The following is a 22,464-nucleotide window of genomic DNA, read 5'->3' as shown; positions in this document are numbered from 1 at the left end:
TGTCTCTGAACAATGCAATGCAATATGGCACTACTATAAAAAGTGCATGTGTAACATCTGCATTGAGGCACTGAAGTCTTGTGGAGAGGTCAACAAACCAACCTTGGTTGTCACCGTCTACCGTGTCTCTCATACATCCCGATAACACTGGAGATTTAACAACGTTATACTCATATTTGTCAGTGTTGACTCTGAGGGGCACTTCTTCCATTGTCAAGTGTTGATGCTGATAGACATTTCTTTGTTTTAGCTGTTTTATTGTTGAGCCATACAAGCTGTTGCCCTTCTTCAGTATTTGATCAAGATCACCCTTTCTCACATCATCAAGCTCACTGTGGTATGCCAAAAATGTCAGAGCCATGCATGTACACTGTTTGTTCCTTAACCTTCCATAGCCATGATGACCCTGATGAAATGATGCCTGCACAGAAATCTCACTTGGTACACATGGTTCTTGCATGCCATGGTTTTCAGAAGTGCCCATCACACTGTCACTGTGCTCTTGAACTTGACACTGAGTTGAACATGAAAATGACACCACAGGTTCACTATGTACCTCCTGGGCACATTCACTGTCACAAACCTCCATATCCACTATGCTGCTGTGGGGCTCCGGATCCAGTTTAGTCCAGCGTATCTTTGCAGCTTTAGATCTCTTTCCTTTAGATGGCATGATGATATTTGTGGAAGGAGCTATAATTCTCCTCAGAGCTTTGTTCGAAGAGCTATAATTCCCCTCAGAGTTGTGTTGGAGGAGGAGCTATAATTCGCCTCAGAGCTGTGTGGGAGGAGCTATAACTCCCCTCTGAGCTGTGTGGGAGGAGCAATAATGCTATAATTCCCCTCAGAGCTGTGTGGGAGGAGATACAATTCCCCTTAGTGTTGTGTGGGAGGAGCTATAATTCCCCTTAGAGCTGTGTGGGAGAAGCTATATTTCCCCTCAGAGCTGTGTGGGAGAAGCTACATTTCCCATCAGAGTTGTGTGGGAGAAGCTATAATTCCCCTCAGAGCTGTTTAAAAGGAGCTATAATTCCCCTCACAGCGGTGTGGAAGAAACTATAATTCCTCTCAGAGTTGTGTGGGAGGAGCTCTAATTCTCCTCAGCTGTGTGGGAGGAGCTATAATGCTAAGCTGTAATTCCCCTCAGAGCTGTGTAGGAGGAGCTATAATTCCCCTCACAGCGGTGTGGGAGAAACTATAATTCCCCTCAGAGTTGTGTGGGAGGAGCTATAATGCTAAGCTATAATGCTATAATTCCCCTTTGAGCTGTGTGGGAGGAGCTATAATTCCCCTCAAAGCTGTATTGGAGGAGCTATAACTTCCCTCCAAGCTGTGTGGGAGGAGCTATAATGCTATAATTGTCCTTAGAGCTGTGTGAGAGGAGCTATAATTCCCCTCAGAGATTTGTGATTTTTTTTTTTCAAAAATGATTTTGTTTTTTTGTTTTTTCAAAAATGATTTTTTTAAATGATTTTTTTTTTCAAAAATGAAATTTTTTTTTTCAAAAATGAATTTTGTTTTTTTCAAAAATGATTTTTTTTTTAATTTTTTTTTTTCAAAAGTAATTTTTTTTTCAAAAATATTTTTTTTTTTACATGGGGCGGTCATAATGTTTTGGCTGATCATGGGGTGGTCATAATGTTTTGGCTGATCATGGGGTTGTCAGCTTTTGTCACCTCCCACTCTAGTTTTGAACATTTCGCCATTCATTCCTATGGGACCAATTTTGCCGCAAAAACGACGATATTTCGTGGACCATTCGGCGAAACGTTCCACAAAGTAATAGCACACCAATCGGGAAAAATCCGCACGTTTCGGTATATTACTTGTCTCTGTAGTGTGGAAAATGTGGGAGGAGTCTACAAGCATTATCAAGTCTAGCAGATGAAGTCACATGCATTTGGGGTGTCTCAGCATCTTGTGTTTACAACCACTGTTTCCTAGCAACATTTCCTTTTGAACATTTTGCCATTCATTCCTATGGGACCAATTTCGCCGCAAAAACGACGATATTTTGTGGACCATTCGGCGAAACGTTCCACAAAGTGATAGCACACCAATCGGGAACAATCCGCTCGTTTTGGTATATTACTTGTCTCTGTAGTGTAAAAACTGTGGGAGGAGTCTACAAGCATTATCAAGTCTAGCAGATGAAGTCACATGCATTTGGGGTGTCTCAGCATCTTGTGTTTACAACCACTGTTTCCTAGCAACGCTCATGCCCTGTTTATGCTTCCCAAATACTACTTCATCAAAACTGCCCCATCAGAATTACCCCATCAAAACTGCCCCATCATATTCCTCTATTATAAATCAGTACATGGTGTGTCTGTCCCCTCCCCCGGGCTCTGTAATCAGAGCTGAGATGCTCCAGCCACCTCCCCCCCTGTGTATAACAGAAGCTTTGGTAACCATGGCAACAAAACAAACACAGTACACGCTGATTAATGGCTAAAATTTCCTGAAATGACCTCTAAACAAATGGCCGTATTTTAAAAACTATACATCCTACAGCGAAGATCTTTATATTGTGAGAATCACAAGACCCAGACCTAGATTTTGATGTATAGTATGTCTGTGAAATATTAAAAATGAAGGCACAGTCGCAGTTTAGAAATTGCCCTTCAAATTTGGAGGGGACTAGAGTGTAGTTTCAATGAATGTCAATGGACGGCGTGAGTTGCAAACAAATGGTCATATTGTGAAAACTATCAGGACTATGGCTTAGCCGTGGACATGTTTAGTGGCAGCAGGGATAGCTGAACATTTTGATATAAGATTTGTGTAGGTGGGCTTGAAAATGAGGGAGTGGCGGCAGTTTAGAAATCATGTTCTGATTTTTCAGCTTTTGTCACCTCCCACTCTAGCTTCCCCATTCATTCCTATGGGACCAATTTCGCCGCAAAAATGACGATATTTTGTGAACCATTCGGCGAAACGTTCCACAAAGTAATAGCACACCATTCGGGAACAATCCACACGTTTCGGTATATTACTTGTCTATGTAGTGTAAAAACTGTGGGAGGAGTTAGGGTGGTAAATTTGGCTATAATAATAAGAATAATATATATGTGAGATAACAGTAAGTGGTCTTGCTATGCAAGAACACTTAACTAGAAAAGCTACAATTTCTGGGGAAATTGTGAAAGTGTTCTTGCCTCTACAACTGGAGTGGGCGGAGTAACTGGGTGGGGTGGAGTGGCTTGAGTAACTGTGAAAAGTGTTAAAAAGCTTAATATTTTAAAAAGTATAAATAGTAGTAAAAAAGTTCCATCATTAGCTGAAAGAGCTGAACATTTTTTTCAAAAATGAATTTTTTTTATTCAAAAATAATTTTTTTTTTTCAAAAATAATTTTTTTTTTTCAAAAATATTTTTTTTTTAAAGTAATTTTTTTTTCAAAAATATATTTTTTTTTTTCAAAAATTTTTTTTTTCAAAAATAATTTTTTTTTTTTCAAAAATATTTTTTTTTTTTTCAAAAATAATTTTTTTTTTCAAAAATTTTTTTTTTCAAAAAAAATTTTTTTTTTTTTCAAAAATAATTTTTTTTTTTCATGGGGCGGTCATAATGTTTCGGCTGATCATGGGGTTGTCAGCTTTTGTCACCTCCCACTCTAGTTTTGAACATTTCACCATTCATTCCTTATGGGACCAATTTCACCGCAAAAACGGCGATATTTCGTGAACCATTCGGCGAAACGTTCCACAAAGTAATAGCACACCAATTAAATGACATTGAGGCCGGATTCACACTGGTATTTTTCAGATTTTCACAAAGTTCCACAAGGTAATAGGACACCAAATAAATTACATTGAACATTTCGCCATCCATTCCTATGGGACCAATTTCGCCGCAAAAACGGCGATATTCCGTGAACCATTCGGCGAATGTGTAAAAACTGTGGGAGGAGTTAGGGTGGTAAATTATCAGCATTATCAAGCCTCGCAGATGAAGGTATGGCCACATGCATTTGGGGGGTTTCAGCATCTTGTGTTTACTGTTTCCTAGCAACGCTCATGTACTGTTTATGCTTCACACACACTGCTCAATACACAACACAATGTAATTTCTACACAATACAATTCCTATCAAAACTGCCCCATCATATTGCCACCATCAAAACTGCCCCACCAAAACTGCCCCATCATATTGCCACCATCAAAACTGCCCCATCAGAATTACCCCATCAAAACTGCCCCATCATATTCCTCTATTATAAATCAGTACATGGTGTGTCTGTCCCCTCCCCTGGGCTCTGGAATCAGAGCTGAGATGCTCCAGCCACCTTCCCCCCTGTGTATAACAGAAGCTTTGGTAACCATGGCAACAAAACAAACACTAACAGTACACTCTGATTAATGGCTAAAATTTCCTGAAATGACCTCTAAACAAATGGCCGTATTTTAAAAACTATACATCCTACAGTGAAGATCTTTATATTGTGAGAATCACAAGACCCAGGCCTAGATTTTGATGTATAGTATGTCTCTGAAATATTAAAAATGAAGGCACAGTCGCAGTTTAGAAATTGCCCTTCAAATTTGGAGGGGGCTAGAGTGTAGTTTCAATGAATGTCAATGGACGGCGTGAGTTGCAAACAAATGGTCATATTGTGAAAACTATCAGGACTATGGCTTAGCCGTGGACATGTTTAGTGGCAGCAGGGATAGCTGAACGTTTTGATATAAGATTTGTGTAGGTGGGCTTGAAAATGAGGGAGTGGCGGCAGTTTAGAAATCATGTTCTGATTTTCCAGCTTTTGTCATCTCCCACTCTAGTTTCCCCATTCATTCCTATGGGACCAATTTCGCCGCAAAAATGACGATATTTCGTGAACCATTCGGCGAAACGTTCCACAAAGTAATAGCACACCATTCGGGAACAATCCGCACGTTTCGGTATATTACTTGTCTATGTAGTGTAAAAACTGTGGGAGGAGTTAGGGTGGTAAATTTGGCTATAATAATAAGAATAATATATATGTGAGATAACAGTAAGTGGTCTTGCTATGCAAGAACACTTAACTAGAAAAGCTACAATTTCTGGGGAAATTGTGAAAGTGTTCTTGCCTCTACAACTGGAGTGGGCGGAGTAACTGGGTGGGGTGGAGTGGCTTGAGTAACTGTGAAAAGTGTTAAAAAGCTTAATATTTTAAAAAGTATAAATAGTAGTAAAAAAGTTCCATCATTAGCTGAAAGAGCTGAACATTTTTTTCAAAAGTAATTTTTTTTTTTTCAAAAATGAATTTTTTTTCTTCAAAAATGATTTTTTTTTAAAAGTAATTTTTTTTTCTCAAAAATAATTTTTTTTTTCGAAATTATTTTTTTTTTTAAGTAATTTTTTTTTCAAAAATTTTTTTTTTTTTCAAAAATATTTTTTTTTTTTTCAAAAATAATTTTTTTTTTCAAAAATATTTTTTTTTTTTCAAAAATAATTTTTTTTTTTCAAAAATATATATATTTTTTTTCAAAAATATTTTTTTTTTTTTCATGGGGCGGTCATAATGTTTCAGCTGATCATGGGGTTGTCAGCTTTTGTCACCTCCCGCTCTAGTTTTGAACATTTCACCATTCATTCCTATGGGACCAATTTCACCGCAAAAACGACGATATTTCGTGAACCATTCGGCGAAACGTTCCACAGAGTAATAGCACACCAATTAAATGACATTGAGGCCGGATTCACACTGGTATTTTTCAGCTTTTCACAAAGTTCCACAAGGTAATAGGACACCAATTAAATGACATTGAACATTTCGCAATTCATTCCTATGGGACCAATATTGCCGCAAAAAACTACGATATTTGGTGGACCATTCGGCGAAATATTCCACAAAGTAATAACACACCAATCGGGAACAATCCGCTCGTTTCGGTATATTACTTGTCTCTGTAGTGTAAAAACTGTGGGAGGAGTCTACAAGCATTATCAAGTCTAGCAGATGAAGTCACATGCATTTGGGGTGTCTCAGCATCTTTCGTTTACAACCACTGTTTCCTAGCAACGCTCATGCCCTGTTTATGCTTCCCAAATACTACTTCATCAAAACTGCCCCATCAGAATTACCCCATCAAAACTGCCCCATCATATTCCTCTATTATAAATCAGTACATGGTGTGTCTGTCCCCTCCCCCGGGCTCTGTAATCAGAGCTGAGATGCTCCAGCCACCTCCCCCCCTGTGTATAACAGAAGCTTTGGTAACCATGGCAACAAAACAAACACTAACAGTACACTCTGATTAATGGCTAAAATTTCCTGAAATGACCTCTAAACAAATGGCCGTATTTTAAAAACTATACATCCTACAGCGAAGATCTTTATATTGTGAGAATCACAAGACCCAGACCTAGATTTTGATGTATAGTATGTCTCTGAAATATTAAAAATGGAGGCACAGTCGCAGTTTAGAAATTGCCCTTCAAATTTGAAGGGGCTAGAGTGTAGTTTCAATGAATGTCAATGGACGGCGTGAGTTGCAAACAAATGGTCATATTGTGAAAACTATCAGGACTATGGCTTAGCCGTGGACATGTTTAGTGGCAGCAGGGATAGCTGAACGTTTTGATATAAGATTTGTGTAGGTGGACTTGAAAATGAGGGAGTGGCGGCAGTTTAGAAATCATGTTCTGATTTTCCAGCTTTTTCCATCTCCCACTCTAGTTTCCCCATTCATTCCTATGGGACCAATTTCGCCGCAAAAACAACGATATTTTGTGAACCATTTGGCGAAACGTTCCACAAAGTAATAGCACACCATTCGGGAACAATCCGCACGTTTCGGTATATTACTTGTCTATGTAGTGTAAAAACTGTGGGAGGAGTTAGGGTGGTAAATTTGGCTATAATAATAAGAATAATATATATGTGAGATAACAGTAAGTGGTCTTGCTATGCAAGAACACTTAACTAGAAAAGGTACAATTTCTGGGGAAATTGTGAAAGTGTTCTTGCCTCTACAACTGGAGTGGGCGGAGTAACTGGGTGGGGTGGAGTGGCTTGAGTAACTGTGAAAAGTGTTAAAAAGCTTAATATTTTAAAAAGTACAGTACCTGACCGCGAGATTGTGTTTCCAGCGCGATACCATCGCGCTGGTTCTCGGCGACAGGGTACTGTGAATGTCGCGCTGGCTCGCTCATCGGGAAAGGAAAACGTTGTTTTCCTTCCGCGATGAGTGACAGGCAGTGCTGACAGCTGTCTGGTATGAATCCTGAGGCGGGAACACCACGCCAAATTTTAAATGAAAAAACCGGCGTGGGTTCCCCCCTCGGAGGCATACCAGGCCCTTAGGTCTGGCATGGATTGTAAGGGGAACCCCCTATGCCGAAAAATCGGCGTGGGGGTCCCCCCCAAATCCATACCAGACCCTTATCCGAGCATGCAGCCCGGCCGGCCAGGAAAGGGGGTGGGGACGAGCGAGCGCCCCCCCCCTCCTGAGCCGTACCAGGCCGCATGCCCTCAACATGGGGGGGTGGGTGCCTTGGGGGAGGGGGGCGCCCTGCGGCCCCCCCACCCCAAAGCACCTTGTCCCCATGTTGATGAGGACAAGGGCCTCTTCCCGACAACCCTGGCTGTTGGTTGTCGGGGTCTGCGGGCGGGGGGCTTATCGGAATCCGGGAGCCCCTCTTAATAAGGGGGCCCCCAGATCCCGGCCCCCCACCCTGTGTGAATGAGTTTGGGGTACATGGTACCCCTACCCATTCACCTAGGGAAAAGTGTCAATATAAAAAACACACAGTACACAGGTTTTAAGAGTAATTTATTAGTCAGCTCCGGGGGTCTTCTTCCGACTTCGGGGGGTCCCCTTCCGACTTCTCCCGGTGTTCGGCCTCTTCTCCCGGTGTTCGGCCTCTTCTCCCGGGCCCCACCGCTATCTTCTTCCAGCTCTATTGCCAGCGAGGGGCCCGGTCTGCTGCCGCTGTCTTGTCGCCGCTGTCTCGCCGCCGCTGTCTTGCCGCTTCTTCTCTTCTTTTCTTCTTCCCCGATGTTGACACGACGCTCTCTCCGACTCGAATGCTGTGTGCGAGCTGCGGAGCCATTTATATAGGCGGTAACCCCGCCCCCTTACGACGTCATGGTCCCAGCATGCGCAGGGACTCTGGGGTCACGCCCCCTTATGACGCCAGAGTCCCTGCGCATGCTGGGACCATGACGTCGTAAGGGGGCGGGGTTACCGCCTATATAAATGGCTCCGCAGCTCGCACACAGCATTCGAGTCGGAGAGAGCGTCGTGTCAACATCGGGGAAGAAGAAAAGAAGAGAAGAAGCGGCAAGACAGCGGCGACAAGACAGCGGCAGCAGACCGGGCCCCTCGCTGGCAATAGAGCTGGAAGAAGATAGCGGTGGGGCCCGGGAGAAGAGGCCGAACACCGGGAGAAGAGGCCGAACACCGGGAGAAGTCGGAAGAAGACCCCCGGAGCTGACTAATAAATTACTCTTAAAACCTGTGTACTGTGTGTTTTTTATATTGACACTTTTCCCTAGGTGAATGGGTAGGGGTACCATGTACCCCAAACTCATTCACACAGGGTGGGGGGCCGGGATCTGGGGGCCCCCTTATTAAGGGGGGCTCCCGGATTCCGATAAGCCCCCCGCCCGCAGACCCCGACAACCAACGGCCAGGGTTGTCGGGAAGAGGCCCTTGTCCTCATCAACATGGGGACAAGGTGCTTTGGGGTGGGGGGGCCGCAGGGCGCCCCCCTCCCCCAAGGCACCCACCCCCCCATGTTGAGGGCATGCGGCCTGGTACGGCTCAGGAGGGGGGGGCGCTCGCTCGTCCCCACCCCCTTTCCTGGCCGGCCGGGCTGCATGCTCGGATAAGGGTCTGGTATGGATTTGGGGGGGACCCCCACGCCGATTTTTCGGCATAGGGGGTTCCCCTTACAATCCATGCCAGACCTAAGGGCCTGGTATGCCTCCGAGGGGGGAACCCACGCCGTTTTTTTCATTTAAAATTTGGCGCGGTGTTCCCGCCTCAGGATTCATACCAGACAGCTGTCAGCACTGCCTGTCACTCATCGCGGAAGGAAAACAACGTTTTCCTTTCGCGATGAGTGAGCCATCTCGGCGCTGGCCCCTGCGACAGGGCTCGTAGGTGTCAAATCTCGCCGAGAAGTGCGGCGAGATTGACACAATATCGCGGTCACCTACTGTATAAATAGTAGTAAAAAAGTTCCATCATTCGCTGAAAGAGCTGAACATTTTTTTCAAAAGTAATTTTTTTTTTCAAAAATGAATTTTTTTTAATCAAAAATGATTTTTTTTTTTTCAAAAATGATTTTTTTTTTCAAAAGTAATTTTTTTTTTCAAAAATGAATTTTTTTATTTCAAAAATAATTTTTTTTTCGAAATTATTATTTTTTTTAAAGTAATTTTTTTTTCAAAAATAATTTTTTTTTTTCAAAAATATTTTTTTTTTTCAAATATATTTTTTTTTCAAAAATAATTTTTTTTTTAAAAGAAATTTTTTTTTTAAAAGAAATTTTTTTTTCAAAAATATTTTTTTTTTTTCAAAAATAATTTTTTTTTTTTCAAAAATATTTTTTTTTTCAAAAATATATATTTTTTTTTTTCAAAAATGATTTTTTTTTTTTCAAAAATTATTTTTTTACTTTTTTCAAAAATATTTTTTTTTTCAAAAATATTTTTTTTTTTACATGGGGCGGTCATAATGTTTTGGCTGATCATGGGGTGGTCATAATGTTTTGGCTGATCATGGGGTTGTCAGCTTTTTTCACCTCCCACTCTAGTTTTGAACATTTCGCCATTCATTCCTATGGGACCAATTTCGCCGCAAAAACGTCATTTCGTGGACCATTCGGCAAAACATTCCACAAAGTAATAGCACACCAATCGGGAACAATCCGCTCGTTTCGGTATATTATTTGTCTCTGTAGTGTGAAAACTGTGGGAGGAGTCTACAAGCATTATCAAGTCTAGCAGATGAAGTCACATGCATTTGGGGTGTCTCAGCATCTTGTGTTTACAACCACTGTTTCCTAGCAACGCTCATGCCCTGTTTATGCTTCCCAAATACTGCTTCATCAAAACTGCCCCATCAGAATTACCCCATCAAAACTGCCCCATCATATTCCTCTATTATAAATCAGTACATGGTGTGTCTGTCCCCTCCCCCGGGCTCTGTAATCAGCTGAGATGCTCCAGCCACCTTCCCCCCTGTGTATAACAGAAGCTTTGGTAACCATGGCAACAAAACAAACACTAACAGTACACTCTGATTAATGGCTAAAATTTCCTGAAATGACCTCTAAACAAATGGCCGTATTTTAAAAACTATACATCCTACAGCGAAGATCTTTATATTGTGAGAATCACAAGACCCAGACCTAGAGTGTAGTTTCAATGAATGTCAATGGACGGCGTGAGTTGCAAACAAATGGTCATATTGTGAAAACTATCAGGACTATGGCTTAGCCGTGGACATGTTTAGTGGCAGCAGGGATAGCTGAACGTTTTGATATAAGATTTGTGTAGGTGGGCTTGAAAATGAGGGAGTGGCGGCAGTTTAGAAATCATGTTCTGATTTTCCAGCTTTTGTCATCTCCCACTCTAGTTTCCCCATTCATTCCTATGGGACCAATTTCGCCGCAAAAACGACAATATTTCGTGAACCATTCGGCGAAACGTTCCACAAAGTAATAGCACACCATTCGGGAACAATCCGCACGTTTCGGTATATTACTTGTCTATGTAGTGTAAAAACTGTGGGAGGAGTTAGGGTGGTAAATTTGGCTATAATAATAAGAATAATATATATGTGAGATAACAGTAAGTGGTCTTGCTATGCAAGAACACTTAATAATATATATGTGAGATAACAATAAGTGGTCTTGCTATGCAAGAACACTTAATAACTACCCCATCAGGCCAGTCTTTAGCAACACAATCCCTCACATTTGTTGTGCTGGGGATAGAAAATACTCCTAAGCCAATTAAATCTCTGCCCCCGTTTCTCTGTTTAAATGCATGTCCAAAACACTCCTGAATCCCATACTAAGTAGCTCAATACCCTTGTGTGAGGGATGCAGACCATCTCGTTTGTACAGCTCAATATCAGACCACCTGATAGCATCATGACTAACACAACCAAAACCTTCAGCTTTGCACCAATCCTTAACCCAAACACTGAACTCTGCTATGCAAAGTACTTTCCCTCGTACATTATGAATGAGTGAGACCTCTGAAAATGTAAGGATACACCCTAACTGGAAAAGATCCAGGCCCAAATTTTGAAAATTCTTTTGTACAGAATGCACAACATCCAGGGACAAAACATTTGTGCCAAGGTGAACAACATCAGCATAATTCCTGCATTGTTTGCCACTGTGTGTATTAACAAGTAAATCTTTTTTTCCCTACTACAGTGTAAGAACTAATGCAACTTTATTACGTCCTTTTAATTATGGAGGTAGTGTGAGTTCTTGCCAAGATACCAGACTGACTGCAGACATGGCACATGGCCCACATTTTTATATTCTTGTGCCAGCTTGATAGCAAATTTTCTACAAATATGAACAGATGTTTCCGAATTTCTTTCTTTCAATCCATTTCAATTAAAATTGCATTTTTTTTCTCATTGTTTACATTCCTTTTTTACAGTTTCCTTCTTTTATATACGTAATATTACAAAAATGTGATACCGACAATTTCAGCTGCTGTAATGTATGTTAACTGCTATTTGCTGTAGTGATTAAGGTTTTATCTTTCTAATTTGTGTTTACAAAATACAACCCACACAATAATCCACTAATAAGCATGCAACGAGTGGTAGCTGGAGGGCAGTTGATATAAAGCACTTTCGAGATGGTTTTTGAGTAAAAAAAATAACTGAAGCTGTTGCCCACAGAGCCCTATCAAAATTCTACTTTCTGCTTACTTTATTCAATTTGGTTTGTTTTTGTAAATTAGGCCATTTGTGCGCTAGCATTGGTCTTTTCTTTTTTCGTCAGTATCCTAACTGGGTTCTGTTTTTTTATACATGTAAATCCAGCAAGACCAGGGCACTCCCACTGGAGGTTCAATTATGATGTATATGATTTCCATTTTATTTATTTTTGTCAAATTTGTACAGTTGTGTAAATATCGTGATACCCATGCCAAATTTTGCAGTCAGCATGATCGGTTAATTTAGCAATACCTCTGACCAATTTGCATACCTGAATAGTTTTTGCTTAATGCTTTTTATTTTCTTTTTTTTTTGTTTTTTTTGTTTCATGAATATCATTCATACTTTTACTAAGAATTACAGTATTTAAAGTGATTGTAAAGTCTCGTTATTTTTTTCTATAAAAATAACAAACATGTTATACTTGCATGCTCTGTTGCAGTGGATTTGCACAGAGCAGCCCAGATCCTCCTCTTCTCGTTTCCCGCTTCTGTGCTCATGGCCCCTACCTCCTGTTGAGGAGCTCCTTGCCGTGGTTTGGCCCGCCCCCCTCTCTCTCCTGATTGGCTAACTGACTTTGACAGCAGCTGGACAGCCTAGACACTTGTGGACAGAGATGGGGCTCCGGGAAGTATGAGAGGCTGCTGCACACAGAAGGCTTTTTTATCTTATCTTAAGATAAATAAACCTAACTTTACAACCCCTTTAAAGAGGTGGTCCTGCAGATGTTGCTGTAGGCAGAAGGCATTGCCAGTGTTTGTAGGCTAAAGGCCAGTTTTATCAGTGCAGCCTCCAACCTTTATCTTTATCTAAACCATCACCACTCTGATTGGTCATTGGTGGTCAGAGGAATGATCATTAGATTAAAATGATAGCTAGGATTCAAAGCCACCAGCCAGACAATATTGTTGAATGGTGGCTCTCAAAGGTAGAATGTTTATATATACATACATATATATACATACATACATTTTCATGGAAATGGACCTCTACAGAGTGATTCAAATTAATTACAGTTAAAACACACAAATTGGCTGACTGCATAGTATTCACCTGTTTTAAGACCATATCTAGTAGGTGCACATTTGACCAGAGTTATCTTCATGTCTGTTTAGATAAGTCTCTGTGACTTCCTTTGTGGCTCTGAGTGACACCGCAACTTTTCCTCTTAACATTTTGTAAAACTGCTCAAGTGCTTTTAGGGTGTATAGCGATTCTAAGTGCAGCCAGGTCTAGCCGCATATTCTCTATTGATTTGGGGTCTGGCCTTTGATCCAGCCGTTTCAGCACATTGACACTGTTGCTTTCAATAATTCTTATGTAGTTTTTTTTCTTGGGATAATTGTTCTGTTTTCAAATTTCCTCCTGTGTTTTGCTGCATTCATTCTACCCTCACAACCCTTATAGGGTCTGCTACATAGAAACATTCCTACAGCTTGGTGCTGCCACCACTACGCTTCACTCTGGGGATGGTGTATTTATGATGATAAACACACCATCCCCAGAGTGAAGCATGGTGGTGGCAGCACCAAACTATAGAAATGTTTTTATGTAGCAGACATGTGCAGTATTTGGCTCACATGAAATATTATTTAATGCGAGGGTCAAAAAGCAAAATTTGAATATCTCATTAGACCAAAGAATCTTCTTCTAGCTGATTTTAGTGTCTCCCATATGCGTCCTGGCAAACTTGCCACCTGAGTTTTAGTTACTAAAGCCTTGTTTTTAAAAGCCTCGGTTTTGTGCAGAGCAGCCCCTATCCTCTTCTTCTGGAGTCCCCGCCGGCGTTCCAGGCCCCTCCTCTTAAGTGAGTGCCACCACGAAAGACTTTGCATGGGGGCATCTGTGAGTGCACAGACAGCAGGACTCTTCCCCGCCCCCGCTACCTCATCACAGCACAAAAGGTTTTCCACCTTTGATAAACCTTAAGGCTTTAGTACCACTTTAATAATGGCTTGTATCGTCACTGCTGCTGCTAAGAGGAAAACTATGCCTAGCTGAGACCATGAGATAAGTATTTTGTTCAGAATAAATGTGAGTTGCCATTTGTCTTTGCGTTTACAAGTAAACGTGATTTTAATACTACACTCAGAGTGTGCCCTCTAGTGTTCCTTATTTACGATGCATCAGTCTAGAGGCAGATGGCCCGCTTCCTCTCAAGCACACAAGTGAGTCATAGCCTGAGCTCTGTTTTTCTATGAGCCTGTAAACCTGTGTAGAGGGGGGGAGTGTTCCTTTCCCTTAATCCAATATCAGGAACCCTGTGCTCTAGCTATGGTGTGTGTGTGTGTTCAGATCCCCACTCCCAGCTGCTATAAAGAAGAAATAATCCTTTTATCTGTTAGTTTTTAAAATGAACTAGAGAAGAAATGACTGCAGATAAACAGGTACAACTTATAGGAGAATTTGTTTCTTCTGTTTATCAGCTGAGGTTGGCCACTTCACTGGGTTTACAACCACTTGGTGGTGTGGTGGTTGGACACTACATTAAGCCAAAGGCATATTCTGAATCTGCTCAGTTTAGAGAATTGGCCCTACTAATAGTCTCTAGCTCTGCTGCATCAAAACATTTTAAAGCTAAAGATTCTTCTATAGCAGACCCCTAAATTCAAATATTCTTTTCAGTGGCTGTCCATTTCTGTATCACACCAGACTCCCCTGATCTGAACATTTATCTGCAGTGGCCATTTCCAGACCCAGTGCTCTTACCAGACGCTCAGATTCAGATATGAAATGAAAAGTCACCCTACTCTCAATGTATCATGCTGAACTGCAGGATTCATAATCACCAGAGCTGCTTCACATTGGCTCAATGTCATAGCAGACCCCTGGATCACAGATATTCACTGAGGATTCCCCCCTTGGTGAGTATGCTGTATACCAGGGGTCTCCAAAGTATGGCCCGCTAGGACATTTTGTCCAACCCGCAGCTGCAGTCATCAGACTCACTGCGGAGACGGACTCTGCTCGAGTTGTGGGGCTTGCTCTGCCTTCTGACAGGCATTGAAGGGGTGTGCAGCGCAAGTCCTGCGACTCAAGAAAGCCTATGTTATTTCAGTGCTGACCTGCTGCATCTCTAAGCTCCGCAGTTAGATTCAGTGTAATATTTTGCTGTAATAGTGTGTCTGTGTAAAAGTGGGGCAGGACCCGGGAAGTGCAGTAGGTCTGCTCTGCCAGCCCTTCAGAGATGCGGCAAGGAGGTAATGAACACGCACGCTGATCTATGGAGGAACTAGCAGTGATGGGGAAAGGAATGTGCTGGGGACACAAGAATAGAGGGGGGGCAATCTGTGTGTGTGGGGGGCTGTGAAGGAGGACTCAAATGTAGGGGGACTCTGATGGGCACACAAGTGGGGGGGGCTCTGATGGGGGACACAGGTGTGGAGGGGGGCTCTGATGGGGGACACAAGTGTGGAGGGGGGGCTCTGATGGAGGACACAAGTGTGGAGGGGGGGCTCTGATGGAGGACACAAGTGTCGAGGGGGGGCTCTGATGGGGGACACAAGTGTGGAGGGGGGGCTCTGATGGGGGACACAGGTGTGGAGGGGGGCTCTGATGGGGGACACAAGTGTGGAGGGGGGCTCTGATGGGGACACAAGTGTGGAGGGGGGGCTCTGATGGGGACACAAGTGTGGAGGGGGGGCGTCTCATGGGGACATAATTGTGGAGAGGGGGGCTCTAATGCAGGACACAAGTGTGGATAGGGGACACGTGTGGAGGGGGGGCACTGATGGGGGACACACGTGGGGGCGCTGATTGGGACATGGGCAGGAAGGGTTTTAATGGGTGTGGGGTGGTGACTCTGAGGGGACACAAGCGTGTGGCAGGAGTTCTGATGAGGACATAAATGTGTGGGGGGTGGATGTGATGGAAACAGAATTGTGCAAGGTGGGTGCTAATGGGGACACGAGCGTATACGGAGAGTCTGATGAGGATACAATTGTGTGGGGAGATTCTGCTGGGGACACAAATAGGCAGGGGGGCTCTGACAGGAACACAGATGTAAGGCCTAATGCACACTTAACATTTAGCCCTGGTGCATGAGGCTCTGGCATGTAGGTACAGTGGTGGATACAGGTGCACCATCCAGCCCTGCTGATGGCAGGCTTTTTTGATTTTCTACTCTATTCCACGGCTGAGGATTCATTTTTAAATAACTTTTATTTTTTTGGCCCTCGAATATCTGTAAAATATACAGTGTGGCCCTCAAAGCAAAAAGTTTGGAGACCACTGCTGTATACAGAGGTCTCTGCTCTTCTAAGAGCATATGGGCACTGGAACGGTTATCACTAACTTATTTTTACCCCCTTTATTTTGGGGAATTTTGTTAAACTTTACTTTCACTTTTTACTGCTGTTCCCATTATCTTCACCAGAGCTTCTTTTTACTCTCTGTACAGTTTCTTGAGGGAACCCCTTCTTGGTGCATGTTTACTAAAAGTGTGCAGGGTTCTTAACTAACTAAATATTATAGCAGTGTGGGCTTTCCAGGTGTGCTCCCTGGCCATACCCCCCCCAAGCAAGAAACTTCACTAACTGCTCCAAGAGAACATCTACCTGCTGGGAAGGGCACCCACATACCAAGGTTTTCTACCCTAAAGGGCACACCTTTTATTCCTGCAGGGAGTTTTCTCCCAGGAGTACCCTTCTGATCCTCTGCCAAGTCCAAGCCTCAGTCCACACACACAGACCAGCCTGGGTGACTTATGCCCCGTACACACGGTCGGACTTGGTTCGTACTTTCCGACAACAAAATCCTAGGTTTTTTTCCGACGGATGCTGGCTCAAACTTGTCTTGCATACACACGGTCACACAAAGTTGTCGGAAAATCCGATCGTTCTAAACGCGGTGACGTAAAACACATACGTCGGAACTATAAATGGGGCAGTGGCCAATAGCTTTCATCTCTTTATTTATTCTGAGCATTCGTGGCACTTTGTCCGTCGGATTTGTGTACACACGATCGGAATTTCCGACAACGGATTTTTGTTGTCGGAAAATTTTATATCCTGCTCTCAAACTTTGTGTGTCGGAAAATCTGATGGAAAATGTGTGATGGAGCCTACACACGGTCGGAATTTCCGATAACAAGGTCCTATCATATATTTTCCGTTGGAAAATCCGACCGTGTGTACGGGGCATAAGCAGTCTGTCTTCTGACAAAGCTGCATGAAAGTCCACCATCGCTGCAGACAGCAGAGTTGGGGAAAGATTGCTGATGTTCACCAGTTACTGACTTCACACCATTTTCAATGCCAGAGGTAATCCCCCTCTTTTCCTTGAAAATAGTTCAGGTACTAGTTGCAGAGTGAGTGACAGTTCTCAAGCAGGAACTTTAACCAGGTTTTTATGCATATCTGCTCACAGTACCTGAAAAGAGGGATTAGTCATTCCCATTCTTACCCCAAGGTGCTGTAATGACTTGGTCCATCACCATTAGTTCTAAATGTAATCTGTTCGATGTGGCTTTCCTGCAGCATGCACAATTCTTTACCTAGGTGGATATCCAAGGTACTTATCTTTCTGTTCCTATATTTTCCTTGCATCAAAAATATGTGCATTTTCGGTTTTGTGGCACTACCCTTCCTGCTAGCAAAGCTCCCAGAGTTATTACAAACATTCTAGCCCCAATGTTGGCAAAGCTGAGAACCAGTGATATATCCGTGATTGCCTGTCTCAATCTGGCTATCAAGACTCATTGACTTGTGACTTGCAGAACAGTTTGCCAGTTCATCCTACAGTCCTTGTGAAGCTTCAGGTGATTGGTAAGTCACCAGAAATCCTTCTTGGTTCCTATGTGAAGTAGAAGACAATGTAGTGCAATAACATCACAGCAGTAGCATACACGGATGATCAAGGAGTAAATAAGAAGTCAAGGAGCAACACGAGAGAGAACTTCTGCTGAGAGAAATGTCAGGACCCGACTCTTTTTGGTGGTATACACATTTGGAGTCGAAAGTTGTCAGTCAAACATTTGAGTTGGCAGTGAATCGACCCTCTGGCATAAACATCAGATATTCTGGTCACGCCTTTCTGTTCAGTCAGATCTTCTGTCTCAGGAACTGATCCTCCATCCTGTTTCTCTCTGACTGGCTTTAGCAGCTGTTGTAGTCGAGGTAGTAGGAAATCAAAATCTCTCAGAGAAGACAATCACCATCTTGCTATGTGCTTGTAAGCCATCTCTGCCTCGTGTATCATTGAAACTAGAAGCTTTTTTCAGATGGTGTGAGGCTTTTGAAATTTGATCCCAGGACCTTTTCTGTCACTCAGAATCTCCGCTTACTGCAGTTTGGCATGAACCAGTGGCTAGCGCTGAGTACAAGGAGGGTTTGGAAGTTGCCATCTGTTTTGCAAGTCTCCCTGGCTCATTCTTTACAGCCAAAGTTGTTCCAGGCCCTCCTTTTTGCCTAGGGTCATGTCCATCTTAAATCTTAGTGAGGGCATGGTCTTGCCTTCCTTTTTTGTCCATGTCTCTTCACGTTCTGTCCATGGCTTCATTTGCTATATCATTTTGTAGGTTAATGTTTAAACCAGAAGAGTAAGCTCATCTGTGGCCCTTCAGCATCGGGCCTTTTTTTCAGTTATGCAAGGCAGTCACTTGTTCCTTAATCCACATGTTTACCAAGTTGTATCTTGTGGATGTTGCAGCATTGGCTGATGCCTGTTTCAGACACAAGGTTCTACAGGTGACCGTATGTATTGGTCATACCATAATCTTTAAGGGTTGGCTTTGACAAATTTTTCCACCTCACAGTTATGGATTGCTTTTTGGCATCTCCGGTGTTGGACTGTGTCCTCCTATGAATGCTGGAAGATATTGTCATTTTTGTACTTGCTGTAAAATCCTTTCCTCCAGTAGCCAATTGGGAACACATTGTTGGCACATCTGTCCAATTAGGTTGTTTTCTTGGGAAGAGTTACTATTTTTTACACTGCTTGCTACCCCTGAGCTCATTCAGTATGATATAGCATTTCACTAAAGTGTATTGGAATATTGGCCAATTAATTTATTATTATAATTTGTTTATTTTCTATTGTATTTCTTCACTGTTTGGCACTATGTTTTACCACATGCTAATAACTTAAAGTGATACTAAACAGAGAAGTGTTAATTGCCTTAACTCATTCACATAAATCACATATTTAATCAGTGGCGGCCCGTCCATTAGGGAGGTGCACAGGCGCCGCCCCCCCCCCATCCATGCTTCCAGCCCCCTGATTTACATGCAGGGCACCGGACCATGGATTCCAATGGAGAGGGGGGGTGTTTGTTTTTTTTCTTGAAGCATGTGATTAGAGCCAGAGGCTCTAATAGGCTTCATAAAAAACGGTGGGCTTGGGGCGCAGAGCACTGCGTTTCAAGCCCACCCAGCTGTGTGACAATAGCAAATGAATATTCGCTATTGCCACACTGATCCTCCTCCCGGCCAATCGGGAAGCGGGTCTTGAGACCAGTCACCCGATTGGCTGAAAGGATAGGCGTTCCTATTGGATGCCTAGGAGGGGGAGGGAGGAGACGCATGGCGGAAGCTGCCGTGATGCAGAAGAGGAGATGAGGACACGGGCCACTGTCCACCGCCCATAGGAGCGCTGCCTGCCCGCAACCTAGATGGGATTTTTACTTTACAGGTATTGGCAATTACATTTCGTATATTTAATGCTCATTTATATTAAAACTAAGCTTTAGCAAGCATTTTTTTCTATGCCCGTATGTATGAGGCCTTAAACATTCAGAAATGTGGATCTAAATGCTTGTGGTTAGTGAATGAGTTAATAAGCTAAAATAAAGTGATGGTAGGCCTATGAAGTTGATTAGCATGTGTGGTTATTTTTATTCCCTTAAACTGCTCTAGAAAAGGAATTTTTGGTAAGTACAAAAATCCCTAACCAAGCCCCGGAAGGTTTATCCCCCTTCATGACCAAGCCATTTTTTTCGATATGGCACTGCGCTACTTTAACTCACAGTTGCAACGCTGTACCTTTGATATTTGATCACCCCTGTGGTTTTTATTTTTTGCGCTATAAACAAATTTTGGGGGAAAAAAAAGTTTTTACTTTCTGCTATAAAACATACCCAATAAATGTAAAAATTAAATTTCTTCATCAATTTAGGCCAATATGTATTCTGCTACATTTTTTTTTTTTGTTACTAGTAATGGCGGCGGTCAGCGATTTTTAGCGGGACTGCGACATCGCAGCAGACAAATCGGACACTTTGTGACACTTTTTGGGGACCAGTGACAGTAATACAGTGATCAGTGCTAAAAAAAAATGCATTTTCACTGTACTAATGACACTGGCAGGGAAGGGGTTAACATCAGGGGCGATCAAAGGGTTAAGTGTGCTCCTAGGGAGTGCTTACTAACTGTGGGAGATGGCTTAACTGGAGGTAGACAGAGATCCGTGTTTCTGCTTATCAGAAACACATCTCCATCTTCCTCTCTGAGAGATTGGCAGTCTGCCTGGGTTACATCTGCCGGACCCACTGATTGGCTCCTGCTGTGTCCAGTCACAAGTACAGGTACATGATTTTGCACAGGAGGGCCGCCTTGCCGCAGTATATCTGTGTGGGATGGTCCTTACGTGGTTAATTGAACCCAGACTTGTGCTTTTCACTAACCTGTTGTTGCTTGGAGCCTTCTTTTGCTTTCATGGTGTAACCACAATACTTTGTTGTGTGGAATGATACTGACTCAGGAGTTGGACCTTCCAGAGTAATTGTTTTTACCAGTGAAAACTAAACAGTGTCATATGAAAGGGGGCATATACTTTGAAATCCGTTGTGTTCATCCATTGTAATGCATTTCTATTACTTTGCTGCATTTTTTTTTAATTTGATAAAACATTTATTTTTCTGTTGATCAATGAGTAAATTATATATAGATTAAATATATTGGGTATAAAAAAAGGAAATTATCCAAAATGGTAAAAAATAAAATATTCCACACATCAGACTCATCCAGTGCCAGTTTACCTGGTAAAAAACAATAGAAGGGCCATGCCTGTTAAATATTAGATCATCTAATGTCAGTGGGAAGCAGAAGCAAGTAAGGTAGTATCACCATTAGAAATATTGACTTGTTTCTTATAATGATTCAGCTGGAGGCAAGGAGTTCTGGAACAGGTTTCACTTGATAATACTTTTCTTTTTTTGTTGCAGAAATTAACACTAGTCCATGTAAACAGCAACCAGTGCCTGGACAAAGCAGCAGAAGAAGACATTCAAGTCCCCAGCATTAGAGACTGCAATGGCAGCCGCTCTCAACAGTGGCTCTTGCGTAACGTCACTCTGCCAGAAAACTTTTAAAATACCTTTTGGCAAACACAATGGAAAAATGATTAAAATTTAGCAAAATGAATTGACTGCGCTACCTCTGCACATGTGAATTGCACATCCTTGTGTGTCCAGAGAAGGAGACTGTTTTCTGCACCTGTAAGTACAGACCAGGAGCACATATCAGCTCAAGACTAGCTCTTGGTTATTTAGTAGCTGCAGAACTGCCCACCTCTATGAGGATGTAAAATGGTATACTTTGTGTCAGAACTGTGCACATTGAAGTTTACAAGAAGGAAATTTTTCCCTCATCAAGAAATTATCTAGGAGAACGTGCCCAGTGCAAATTACTTAGGCATTGGTCCCCAGGAGAAATGCATATCGGTACAGTCAGCTTGCACATCTGTACCCTCCACACACATGCGTCGGAAGGTGTATGCCAAGCAACTGTGACTTTCTGTGGACTGTGTATCAACATGCTTCATCTTCAGAGTAAAGAATGTACAGAACGGACAACTGCAATTCCAAATACATCTCACATTGTTTTTATGTGTGATAAACAGGGTTCAAAAGATAAGATAAACACATATATCAAAAGTACAATTTGTATAGCAAAATATCAGATTTATATGTAGATTTTTTTTTTACCTTTTTGGGGCAACAATAACCAATAAAAAAAAATCGTATTTCAGTTGTATTCTAGTAACGGATAGAATCTATTTTTCATGATTGGAATTATATTAATTTTTAAAAGAGAGATGCCGAGATGTGGGTAGGGAACGTGTTTTAAATGTTTGTTTTTTCTTTTTAAAGTTCTTGTTTTTCTTTCTGTTTTTGGGGTACTGACCAAGGTCCTTAATAATGTCTGTTCAACTTGCCTTCTAAAATGCAGGATTAATAATACCATGCAACGTAAGTGTTGTGTCATCTAATGTATTCAGTCTCTGTTTTTGTCTGAAGAGTTTAGAAAGAAAAAATAATTTCCACAATCAAATGATCAAAGCAGTTAAAGGTGACTGTTTGTAGTACCGAGGATTCATACTACTGTACATTTTTTTTTTTTTTTTTTTTTTTTTACACAGCAATAAATCTAGTTTGTTCTAGCCAACACAGTGGTGGTGTTCAATAAAAAAAAAAGTGAGGTATTGTTTTTGAGAGAATGTTTTCAGCTGAAACATTGTACTTTGTATTGTCTGAACAAATTTGTATTGCATGTAGAATATGAAACATATTTACTGCAGTGCAAGCATATTGAAAGTCTCAACCCTAGTTGTGCATTAATCTC

At 42.1% G+C, this 22,464-nt stretch overlaps 1 protein-coding gene across 2 annotated transcripts in view; it reads left to right on the top strand.

Moving 5' to 3' along the window:
* GALNT1 (polypeptide N-acetylgalactosaminyltransferase 1) overlaps positions 1–22,254 on the top strand; it is a 481,701-nt gene extending 459,447 nt beyond the window's left edge. For both annotated transcript variants that reach the window (XM_073630779.1, XM_073630780.1), the window contains one exon: positions 21,066–22,254. In XM_073630779.1, coding sequence (XP_073486880.1) covers positions 21,066–21,212 — 147 coding nt within the window. In that variant the 3' untranslated portion in view covers positions 21,213–22,254. The remainder of the gene's footprint in view (positions 1–21,065) is intronic.
* The last annotated feature ends 210 nt before the right edge of the window (positions 22,255–22,464 follow it).

Source organism: Aquarana catesbeiana, linkage group LG05 (assembly GCF_042186555.1).
Source record: "Aquarana catesbeiana isolate 2022-GZ linkage group LG05, ASM4218655v1, whole genome shotgun sequence".
Lineage (NCBI taxonomy): Eukaryota > Metazoa > Chordata > Amphibia > Anura > Ranidae > Aquarana > Aquarana catesbeiana.
This window is presented reverse-complemented; position numbering and strand designations above follow the sequence as displayed.